At 38.7% G+C, this 12,891-nt stretch overlaps 1 protein-coding gene across 11 annotated transcripts in view; it reads left to right on the forward strand.

Annotated features, from left to right (window-relative positions):
- The window catches only part of rasal2 (RAS protein activator like 2), a 75,141-nt gene that overhangs the window by 40,853 nt on the left and 21,397 nt on the right, over positions 1-12,891 (forward strand). For 9 of the 11 annotated variants that reach the window (XM_079611817.1, XM_079611819.1, XM_079611818.1 and 6 more), the window contains one exon: positions 8,720-8,829. In XM_079611817.1, the coding sequence (XP_079467943.1) occupies positions 8,720-8,829 (110 nt within the window). Of the gene's footprint in view, positions 1-5,517; positions 6,039-8,719; positions 8,830-12,891 lie in introns of those variants that run through there. The other 2 variants (XM_079611812.1, XM_079611820.1) reach the window with 2 other exon arrangements.

A 12,891-nucleotide genomic window follows, 5' to 3' on the forward strand; every position in this document is an offset into this window, starting at 1 on the left:
GTAAGTTGTTAGAGTTTGAATTGCCGCCGCATATCTGATCGTTCGGTCCTCTACTAAGGATTTTTATTTCACCGTGCAGTTCGAGCACCACATTTTAATTAAGATTTCCACGCTTGTTATTATTTCCATGCTAATGCAGTCTACTGACGATGTGGTGTGTGCATTCAACAGTTGTCTGAAGTAGAAACTTCTTCACGTTTATAGCCGACACTATTTACGATTCAGTTTATGATTCGCAGTCGATAAACGGTTCTTTCTCATTTAATGATGTGGATGTTTCATTAACATGTGTTACTGTTTTCCCGCCGTTTCGGACGGAACACCGTATTAAAACAGTCTCCGAATCTGTTTGAAACAAACAGCGTGACTAGCATAGTCCGATTCTCCCACGAATGATGCTTATGAGTCGGTTCTTTGTAAGTGAATCACTAACACACAGCCCAACCGAAGTAGCCCGACTCCCGAGTAAAATGTCTCTTGAGTCGGTTCAAAATTTGATTCACTGAATTATTCAAAGAGGTTACTGCTGGCATACTGAATCGCGTGTAGTTATTTATATCGACGTTTTAAACCAGGAATTGTTACGGTCTAGGTTGTAATAGTTTAATCAGTAGTGTTTTATACAAACAAAATTAAAATCTAATAAACAAATTAAATATGACCGTGTACTAAAGAAATCGTTAAGAGGAATTTAAAGCAGAAATGCTTCATTCCTAATTTTTTAGAGGTCTGGGTTTAAAAGGGGACCTTTTGCTTGTCCGGTTTAATTTAAACCTTATGTAGATTAACAATGGCTCGTTGTTATCGTGCTTTTAACATAAAGTAGAAAGAAAGCATCGATTCTTCCGCTTGCCTGCACCTCTATCCTTCATTAACGGTCACCCCTCATGGCGTCCACTGCTGTTATTTATTTATTTGCCCTTTTAATGTCATCTATCCTTTTATGCTCCTGTATTAAAAGGCAGTGGGATGCTTCCTTGAAATTAATCATAGAGCAACACCCAGGATTTGAACTTTATTAGTTACTGTATTTTAGTTTTTCTCAGCATATGGAAATAATTTGATTTGTCATGAAAAATATTTTTTGGATGTAAACTGCTTGGAGTCATTCAATCTTTGTTGCCGTCCCGTCCCCGCGACAATATTTTTAGGCCTGAAACCTGCTTGTGATAGCATCATCTAAATATGACAGTCATATACATACATTAGCTGTATTGTGTATAGCCTTAACTGTTAGTACGCCATATGACCCTTTGTTTAAACATCACCACTCTTTTAACACCTGAAATTAAACTTGAAAAACCTGTCTGTGGGTTTCCGCCATTTTTGACCAAACCTGTTTGACCTTTAGATTCTGAGGCGTCATAAACTAAAACAATGCAATGCAACTGTGAGTTGCAAGGATCTTAACATATTGCGCCACACCTGTCTGCTGAGTGTACGAGTAGAAAGGATGTTCTGCGTGTCTCCAGTGTCTGTCTAAGCTTAGTGTTGTGACATCACTACATTCCAGACATTTGGAATCACGTAGAAACAGAGAGATGAAAAATAAACAGTGAAAGAAGTCTCGTCATCAGGAAAGGAAGAGAATAGATATACTGTTGTGCTCGGATAACTCATTCTCAAAAGCAATGGTATTTAAGAAGGACCACCTGAACTGAAATGGCAAAGCAAGAGAGAAATTGCTGTTTCAGTCAGAAAACACTTCTGGAAGTGTTCTGTAGCGCCATCAATCTGTTAATATGGTTTAGCACCACAAACAAGTTTAGAAGTGTCGTAAACCCAGCAATAAAAATAAATATAACCTCTCATAAAATGCGGATATCTTGACTGAAAAAAAAAAAAAAAAAAATCAATGGGATAACAGGCTGATGGGTAAAAAGTAGTTGTGAGAAAATCCTGTCTGGTCCCAGTGGTTTCCACTTACCGACTAAAACCCCTCTGTGTTTTGCAGTGGCTTTCAGACAGGATTTTCCCATAGCTTACCGTCTCTGAGCATTATGATGCAGAGAAATGCTGCAGTTGCGTGTGGCGGAAGCGTGAAGCTTTGCTCCACTTTGCTGTTGCCTCTGCTGTTCCACTAAATGTGAATAATTAATGCCTGGCCTGCACATTTCATATCAGGTATCATCATCTTTACTGTGATGGTGTGGAGAGGCCTGACAAGCAGCCTTTTCATGTAGGCCTATTCCATACTGTTCAGGCATGTAGTATTGATAAGTTTAAACAAGGTTTCTCCTTCTGTAAGGTCTTGTTCTTGTCATCATGCTGGGATAATGAGTAATGATTGCTAACACTCGTTCTTGGGCAGGGCTCAACAAGGAAGTATGAGGGCAATGAGACAGTTTTGGGCCTGTTATCTTATGTATTATTATGATCCTTTACATGCCTTAAACCTGAACGGTCGGTGGCTAATTTCGCATTTGTCACCTTTTAAATTTTTTATTTAATGAATTAGCATTAAATTAGGTTTTGTTGTTGCAAGAAATACTTTTTTTGTTCTATCTAATCTTGGTAACATTGGTGAGAATTTTTTAACAAAATGTTTGAAAATATACTCTCTTGAAGATTACTTTATTATTACTAGCTATTTTTGCTAATTTTCTTGCCATTTTTTTATGTGATGTGTATATATATATGATTATTACATTATGTGTGTGTGTGTGTATATATAGGCTATATATATACTGTGTGTGTGTGTGTTATATGCATGTGTGTACATGTGTATGTATGTATGTTTTTATTTAATATTTAAGTGTTTTTTACATAAATAATGGCATAAAATTAAATGGCATTCTTTCATTAAATTGAGGCCAGTGAGTGTTGGAAAGTCAAGTTGACACGTTTTTTCTTTCTGGTTGATGGACGTTGAAATGGTTGAAAAAAATCTCATGACTCCCAGTGAAGGAGTGACCTAACCACCCTAGCATTATGGCTTAGAGTTTTGCACAGACAAGCTCCACACAGTAAAATGTAAAAACTGTTTTTGTGTGTCTCCTACAAATGCATCCATATATCAATACATTTAATGATGGTCTTCTCATCCATGCAGAGAATGATGGCTAATGTTAGTGTAGTTCTGCTTAATGTTGCAGGGAGTTTGGCTCTAGAAAAATGCATTGTGGCAAAATCATTGTCTTTTTTTATCAGCTAAATCTGTATTGATTCATTTACACCCTCCAAATGGCATTTTACCACCGATTGATTGCCCAACAGAGGGCAATAAAAGGCAATACGGTGTTGCGCTAACTAGGGACCACCCTTTCTCACCATCCCCCACCCTCCTATCCACCAACACCAGAGCACCCGCATCACTTCTAATTACAGCCTGGGTCCTTGTTTCAGGTCTTGCTGTGTTCATTTTAACCCCTCTGTTATCTCCAGTGCCGTATTGATCCGAGGAAGGGCTGGGCCAAATCAATGCAGTAAGTGGATTTCCAGGGGCAGTTGAAGCCTGGAGGATATAGGAGAGAAGGAGAGACACTGTGCTGTGCTGGACTCACAGAGGAGCTGACAGGGAGACCTGTCGAGTCTGACGCCAGGGGACAGAGGACAGTCAGGGACAGTCTGACCTTGGATGCACATAGTGAGGAGATGGATGGGCTGAGTTACAGAGGAGAGAGAGACAGGACGAATTGTAGGTGTGATGTAATAGTTGTGATTTAAGGGAGCGAAATGAATGTGTAGTCACTGAGAATAGCTGGTTTGTCCACGCTGCCTGTGTCTGCTTTTTTTGGGCTGATGCATTGTACAAAGATTCATATAGCTTTGAGTTGAGACCTAAGTTGGACTCTATTTGCATTGCTATGCGGTGAACATTTTTGCTCTACCATTTTAAAGACTATCAAAAGGTGATTTTTTTTTTGGGGGGGGGGGTGGAGGGGAGTACAATTTTAGACATTGCTGCAAGTCATTGTTTATTTATTTATTTATGTGTTTATTTAAACTACTGTTCATAAGTTTGGGGTTCAGTAAGAATTTTTGTGAAATAAATTCATACTTTTATTCAACAAGAATGCAAATTGATTGCAAAGTGACAGTAAAGACATGTATTATTTATACTAGTAGTGTTACAAAATATTTCTATTTCAAATAAATGCTGTTCATTTGAACTTTCTATTCATCAAAGAATCCTGAAAAAATAAGAAAAGTAATATCACAACCCTCTGTAACAGTCTTAAATGATACTTGATGCATCAATTCCATCGTGGGTTCTCATCCTTTTGAAGTGCATGCAAAGTTTTGCAACGCTGAAAACAGCAGGTGCATCTCAATTTGTTCTCTTATGCACTATTCTATGACGTTTTGTAGTATAAATAGTGTGAGTAGTGTGTTTTACACTGAAAATTCCCAAATAAGAAATGTACGGTACTTTAAATACCCGGAACAAGATGCACTCAATTAACCGAAAGAACGAAATATGGAACGTTGGACACTTCATGCACTCAACTGTCGCAGCTTTAATTACGTAGCGGCGGGGGAGGGACATCAGACTCCGATGTTGAATGACAAAATAACTATACAAAATTCTACACTTCACGATTGAGTACATCGTGTTTACGTGCATAGTGTATAGGTTGTCATTTGGGACACAACTATCATCTTCTCGGCATGTCAAAATCACAAACCAATCTCTTCAAGGCCTCAGCTACAGTGTTTTAAAGTAGACATTGTTTATGGGCCGCCAATTAGACCATAGGATGACATAATGCTAATTTGTTACATAGGTATGTAACAGGAAGTGAGACTGGAGCTGCTGACAACTCGTTTCTCCTTTCTTTTAGGAGACAAAAACTTGATTTGTCGTGCACTTAAATGAATCCTTAAAACTTTGCAGACCTTTTACAAATCTGAATGTCTGCGGTGTAAAGATCCCAACAGGTTTATGATGATGAAATTCACATGTAATTTATTCACCATTTATTGTTGTATGATGCGTTTAAGACATTATTAATTTGAACATTTGACGGGTTATCAGTGGTGATTTAAAATACTTTTTTTTCCGGGTTTTTTGTTTTCATTTTTTTTTCACTCCAACACGTGCTAATGTGCTCACAGCTAATGTGAGCAGCCTTAGTTTGTTTTTGGCTTGCGTCATTTCCTGATCCCTGTCTCCTGATAGCAACTGATATTGCTTTATTCAATTTGTAAAGGATTTTGAAGGACATGCTAAATATAGCACATCAAGTCGTGCACCATACCCTTTCAGTTCAGTCCACATGCAGTTGTCTCATTTCAGTAGGTCACGTCCAGCTAATAGCTCTTAACATTCTTTGACCTGTGTAATCTGACACATGCTCTTATCTGTTATTTTACTTCTCCATTCCTTAATGACCTCTAAAACACAACTCATTCCAATGACACGCATTCACAGGCACAGCACAAGCCTCCAGAGCAGTGTCCCACATGAAGTATGAAAACAAAAGTCTTGAGGCAAAGAGCGCCTCTTGGTTTTTCCTAATGTGCAAGGCTGCAGCAGGCAGACGGAGCCAGATGCGCCGAGGAGGTGGGGGGGACAAGCAAATGAGAGAGAGAGAGAGAGAGAGAGAGAGAGAGAGAGAGAGAGAGAGAGAGGGATGGGAAGTGCTTGCAGTTCTGCTGAGAGGAACAGAGGAGTGAGGTTACAGCGATTGATTGAGTAAATGCGGTAAAATCTCTTCCGCTGGTCTGCCAAAAAAGAGAAAGGGAAGAGGCTGATAAAGTGAGAACTAGGATAGCTGCCCAGAGAAACGGATAGAGAGAAGAGGATGGACTGAGACGGGAGAGAGAGGTTTAGCAGAGGACGTTTCAGTCTTTGAGGGAGAGCGCTGGAGTGCTGGTACAGAGAGAGAGGAAGACTGTACGATGTGGCTGTGAGCCACAGCAGGACAATGAAGAGGCTGCAGTTTATCAATGCGGCGGAATCTCTCTCAGAGTGATGGACAATTAAAGGGAAAGCGCTCAAGCTCATTGGACGAGGGTGATGGTCACTCTCCAGCCAATCCAATGGTGACCAGCTCCATTTATTCAGCAGGTGATGGGCAACAGCTGTGATAGAGGTATCTTGCTCTCTCTCTTCCTCTTTCTCAGCTGTGTGTTATTAGATTAACTTTAATAGATTAAGTTATCGTCCTGCTCTCAGACTGGAGGGTCATTAAAAAATCCATAATGATTGAAGAAGTTGTGTTGAATATGCGGTTACAAGTCATTTCCTGTTTGATAAGTTCAGAGGCGAAGCAAGGTGGTGTTTTGCTGATTTTTATTTGCTTTTATCCAAAGTGGCACAGTGCATTCAAAATGTATGTTTTATCACTGTGTGCATGATCTTGGTGTTGCTAGTGCCAAGATTATAATATATAAGTTCAACTGTGCTTAGTCATAGGGACTGCTGCGATTTGTCGAGTTCGGCACTGCAGAGCTCTCATGCAAGCAGCAACTTCACGGAGAGTGTGAGTGATGTACGTAAGAGTTCGATCCGAGGAGCTTGTTAATACAATAGGCAGTCTTCAAAACCCAGCTGTGGATGCAAAGGAGAAGACATGAGAAGTTGCTGTTTTTGTGAAGCAATGATCTGATCTCATATGTTTTAGTACAAATTTAATCGCATGCACACATTTTTCTATAGGGCAGCTGAGCAATTTGAGATGCTGTATAAAAATTTTTCTTAATCTTGAAATATCAGAAAGTCGGATGGACTGCTCAGAATTTGATTGGACCACTCCTGGGCTGCAAAACAGGTTGACCTGCTAAATTTAGTCGTTAATCAATGGCTCTCTGGATATCAGCCAAATGCGAGTGTGACTGATGCGTAGTTTAAGAGACATTACGTCCTGTTCATTTGATGAGAGGTTGGTTGAGTCAGTGTATGTGTATTCCAATATATTAAAGCAATAGTTCAACCAACAAATGAAATGTTACATAATTTACTCAACCTCGTGTTGTTCCAAACCAGGATGACATTATTGCTTCACTGGAACATGAAAAATGAAATTCAAAAGGGATGCAGTTTTTGGGCCCCATATTTCTTTCCAAATACTTTTGTATCCCACATAAAAAATGAAGTAAAATGGGTTTGGAATTTTGGGGCGAACTATCTCTTTAAGCTTTTATTGTGAGCGGAGGGTGTGATCTTGAGCAGCAGTGGGCAGCTCTCCAACAGACCAGGCACAATCTGTATTGTATGGATCCACTGAGGCCTGCAAGCTGAAACCAGAACCAGCATCTTGGCCAAAAGAGTAAGACCTCTGGGTCAATTTCAACAGTGTTTCTTGATTCAGTGCAGACGCTGAGAGGCAGAAGTTCTGTGGCTGGCTATTCCCACTTGATGGACTGGGATTTTATTTCTCAGGGTGAATTAACTCATAATGGGGTGATCTACACTTCTTCAGTGAGGCGGACGGCCCGAGGGGTGGGTCTCTGGGAGGCTGTGCGGATGTAGGTTACGTCCTGCTCCATCCTTGACACACATTGAATGCGGGCTCCCTGCAAATGCAGAATAAATCGGTCCGAGGAAATTAAAAATAAACTTGACTATGAAAGGAAAATGACTAATATATGTGAGAGCACAGGGCATGCATCTGGACGTCTGGTGGCGGCAGGTAGAGTGGGCGTTATGAGTGGATGGATGAGTGCTTTATTAAGAGGACTTAGTGAAAGCTTTGGGTTAAATCACTCTTTTAAACCTGTCTGACTGGCACTTTAGCCAGGCGCAAGCAGCCTCTTTGTTAGGGACCCGCTGGGCATCATTAGGGGAGAAATAGATTTACAGAGGACCGGTGACTTTATTAGACCCCAGACTCCATTTAAGATTGGTCTGGATCAATCAGGGGTGTAGAGACGGTTTGATAAGTGGGGGGCACAGGAAGGCACCCCTATATTTGAAAAGTAATAATTAGGGATCCTTAATTTATGTTTAAGTTTTGGGTCTGTAAGAAAAAAAAAAAATATATATATCTTTTGCTCACCAAGCCTGCATTTATTTGATAAAAAATACTGTGGAAAAAAACGTAATATTGTGACATTATTAACATTCAAAATAAAATTTAAAAAGTTCCTATTTTAATCAAATAAAAATATACGGTAATTATTCCTGTGATGGTAAAGCTGAATTTTCAGCAGCCAAGAAACATTTTTTTTATTGTTATCTATGTTACAAAACAGTGGTGGTGATATTTTTGTGGAAAGCGTGAAGCCTTTTTTCTGAATTCTTTGAATCGAAAGGGAAATCTTTTGTATCGATTTATTGTGCGTGCGTGTGCGTGCGTGTGTGTGTGTACAGGCACAGGCCTATCTATGTATAATAAAAACTAAAACTATTTATTAGCTATGCCTATGCAGTTATATGAAAAATTGTGTACCTATTGGAACAAGTCAGCCAATCAGAATGCCCTAATGCGTGGTAAAAGTATTCATAATATATATCTTAGCTATAACTTTATACAATAATTATTGATTTTGTGTCAGCCATCATTTCAAAATTAGTGCATCCACAGTAGTAGTGTAATGTACAAATGTTGATTCCACTTATGATGATTCCTCTGCCTGCACTATCAGTAGTTTATCACTAACGTCAAACTCCCTCCTGGAAGTGATCCACAGTGGGCTACTCCCTCTGTTACAGCTCTCCTACTCTTCATACTTCTCTGATCAGTATTGTGCATATTAAAACATTTAAAAACAACCTCCCAGTCTCTTTGAATATTTTCTGTGGTCTAATCCTTCCTTTCCTCTCTACTCACAGCGGAAGCGTCTGCGGAGCGCTCTCCCAGGAGGAGGAGCATATCGGGGCTGGGCAGCTCGGAGAAGAACATTTCCATGGATGGCCCCAACTCGTCACCCTTCAAAGTGCCTGTGAGTTCATTCAGCAAAACTCATATTAGCATTACACCAGCTCATCATCACATCTCATTGACCTCAGTTACTTCTCTGTCTGCAGTGCCAGCATTCGGTGTCCTTCAGCCATTATTTCATTTTTTAGGCCTCAGGGATGTCCAGTCATTTTTAAGTGTATCATCATTATTTGGTAACAGAATCTTAGAAACCTCTCAGAATAAGGTCTCAACGCAGCATCTGTTTTTTTCCCGTCATCCATTGGCTGCACTATCATTTATTCAACTGCTATCAAACCATTCAAGCACGATAAGACACAAAAAAATAAAATAAATTTGTGCTGGCCATTCTCTTCCCTCTTTCGGAATACTTTTCTTCTGTGTTTACACAGCTTTTCAAAGCAGCACTACCAGTCTCACACTTTTGTACAACTGCACCGTCTCGGGTACAAGCTCAAATCTAATTGGACGGCTCGTTTCATCGCGGGGCGATGGGGAAAAAAATTTACACGCTGATTACGTTTATTTATTTTTTTCTTTGTCACGCTGCGATTGATTGTGCCCGTTGGGAAAAGCTCCATGGGGAACTATTGTTTCGATTCAAGAGCGTCATCTCAACGTACATTTAAGGGCCTTTCACACTGAGCAAGATTAAGCAATGCGAATGTAGCCTATGAGAATGGATGTTGATGTTATCATTGGTGTCTGTTCTTTATACAGATTATAATTTTTACTCATTTTCCACCTGAATTATGCGATCTGAAGTGCTTGAAATGGCGTACAGAGTGCTGTTTTCTTCTGTCCATCTCTGTTATGAGACAGAGAGCTCGTTTGCTCTAGAGCTGTCAATCATATGTGATCAGAACTCTTGCCCTTCTGAATGACTACGTTGTGTTCATTTCCTTGTTCGGGGTATTTCTATAACAATAAAGAATGAAAAATGCTTACATGAGAAATGCTAAGCAGGACAGTTCACTGAAGCTGTGGAATTTGAGGAAACTTAAGAACTTTAAGACAATCACTTAAAAACACTACAAAATAACGCACATCTGCCCATTATATAATCAAAATAAATAATTTTGCAATCGGAAGTTATTACACGCACTCGATGATGGTTTCTGTATACTACCAAAATGTAGCCTATTTATCTTAATTTACTGTTGTATGTTGTGCAGCAGACGAAATTAAAGTCAAATGGGAAAACCTACGAGATGCATACATGAGGACAAAATTTATTTAGCGCCACCTATCGTGCAGGCGTGAATTAGCTGAAGGCAATCAATCTTTTCACTTTCGGTGTGTGAGCCCAGTTCGTCGACAATTTGCTTAACGCGTCGCACTCAGGTTGAAAGGGCCTTTAGACTGTTATTAAATGGACACAAAAACTCTTTTTCAAAAAATCGTTTATGCTCCACTGAAGAAAGGAAGTCAAATTAAATAAGTAAATTACATTACTTACATTTTTTGAATTGTTTCATATTGGTGTCTCTACTGTTAGTTAGTCCCCACCATTAATCATTGTCTCTTACAAGAGGCTGGTTACATGTCACACTGCACTGATGTAGAAATAGACCAGAATTCCTGCTTGGGAGAAATGCCCCACTTTAATTACCCTCTTGAGCCCCTGAATTAGTGAAATGTCGTCGTCCTCCGTTTATCTCCAGCCACTAATGGTCTTCCTTATTCCAGGCCAGATCTTATGCATAAGGACAGAATGATGTATAAATATGTATAAAGTTTGCATGTTCAGTTTTTGTGCAAGGTTTTCAGTGCTGCAATGTATTAACAATGAGCAAATGCTTTCTCCGATACGTATATTGTAACAAAGGCACATTCTTGAAATAGTCTGTGCCTCGGAGATGCATTAGAAATTGTTTGATGATATTTTTAACCAGGCAGGAAGTGGGACATGGAAGATATTTATATCCACAGCATTTTTGTGTGTCATTTTATAAGTGATTAATCGTGCATATTGGTCTCCCTGTCACAAAAGTCCTAGACAAATAAACTGATTTGGTGCACTGAGATTAAAGACTTGAGCTGTAATGGGACTTCATATTATTTAGAAAGACACATCCAAGTCAAATTCTGTAAGGAATATATAGAAGCATTGATTGACAGGTGCATTGGGACTAATGGGCTCTGTTAAGGCAGCATAATAATAAATGAATTATGTGAAGACTGCTTGAAGCCTGTCAGTATATAGTATAGTAGCTTCTATGTTAAGATACATCAGCAGTCGTCACATGATTACCAGAGGAGTCAACACTGTTAGGGAAGTCTGACTCCCTATTAATGTCAATGATTTCAAGATTGAATGCTTTTTAAATGTTGTGGTGTTTAGGTGTCCACATACTTCCAAGGTGGAAATTGAGAGACATTTTGTTGTTTTCTTTTTTGGTCAATTTTCTCAGATGCCCTTTCTCTTTCCTAATTTTCTCAGACTTTGTCCAGTGACTCCCTCCACATTACTTTCTCACAGTGCTTCATCGCTCTGTCTTCTATCTTTCACCCTCTCTCTATTTCACCTTTCAGACATAAAGCTTTCTCAAATCATCCCTCTGATGAGGAGTGACTAATTTATCACATACTTTCTATCTCATCACTGCTAATGGTCCTTTTACTTGCCAAACGCGCTCCTACTTATAGTCTGGCACTTATCTGAACAGGACAGATCTTACTTCCCCAGCCCTATTTCATTTTAGACAGTCAGTGTCATTGTACCGTATGATTTTAATGGATAGCCGCTCACCTAACCCTCTGTGATTACTATAGATTACTCTAGATTTTTTACTTCCTTGTTTTCTCCTCCTTCCTCTTTTCTTCAGAATATTAAATTCACTGTAAACAGTGTTAGACAGTTTTTTTTTTAAAAGACATCACAATTTTCCCACGTTTCTGATCAGACAACTAAACAAAATAGCATGTACTTTACTAGAGGTTCTAACTAAATGTTAATTCCTGCAGTCTATTTAAAAATAATATTTAATTAATTTGAATTATTTGTTTTAATAAAAATGTATCACTTTGAATTAATGTTTCAATAGCCCCTTTCACACATACAGTATTAACTGGTAAATTACCGTTAAGATATGTGTAAACAGGACATTTTAAAAAATACCAGTAAACCAGTTCTGGAGATTTACCAGTATGGTAACATAACGAGTACATTACCAGTATGTTTACTCGTCTCACTTTCCTTTAATTATGAGCAGCTACTGAAAAATGGTGCTGTCTTATATAGCAAGCCATCTTCTTTTAAATTCATGCAACAGCTGGTTGGAAAATATGATGTGCTGGGACCTGGCATAACATGAGATCAGTTTTAAAAGAAAATTTAAACCAATACTATAGCAACTTATGCATCTCGTGTTTTTAAGAGCAAAATCACGACCATCCCCTTATGCCTGTCAGAAAAAGAAAAATGCGCTTCTCCACATCCAGGTGGATGAAGAAAACTGATCAGCTTTTAAAGGTCAATTCCGATTATTGCATTAGAGAGTTTACCGGTATTTTGGCACTGATGTGTGAATGGTATCTTACCGGTAAAAAGGCCGCCATTGCTTGAGTGAAAAGCACAGCACACTTATGTATTATTTACCAGAAAAGTCGTTCTGGGAATTGTACGATAATTTACTGGGATTGCTGTGTGAAAGGGGCTAATGACTCACTTCAAAAATTCTGATTCATCCAGTAATGAAACAAGTGAATGAAGGATTCAATGACAAACACATTTTGTTAGTTACTTTGCCACTGATGTAATTGTTACAATCTTTATTTAAAGTTTAATAGACAGTCAAATCGTTGTCATTTAAGATAGATTTGCTGCAAAATAGTATGTAGTATGTACGGATACAAAGTATTAGAAAATTCTGGAATGCGCCTTTAGTCTGATTTCAGAGTTAAAACTAAATATTATTATTATTTCTATTTGTAATATTTATTTATGTTGCCCCTCCTACTGACTGAAATGAGCTAATAACATGGATGAATGAATAACTGGACATGAATGAATAAACCCATGCTGAGGTTTTTTTCAGTTCATTCCTGTTTTGCTGAAACTAAAGAGTCTTGTAAGAACAGC

The sequence above is a fragment of the Phoxinus phoxinus genome, assembly GCF_949152265.1.
Source record: "Phoxinus phoxinus genome assembly, chromosome: 5".
Taxonomy (NCBI): Eukaryota; Metazoa; Chordata; class Actinopteri; order Cypriniformes; family Leuciscidae; genus Phoxinus; species Phoxinus phoxinus.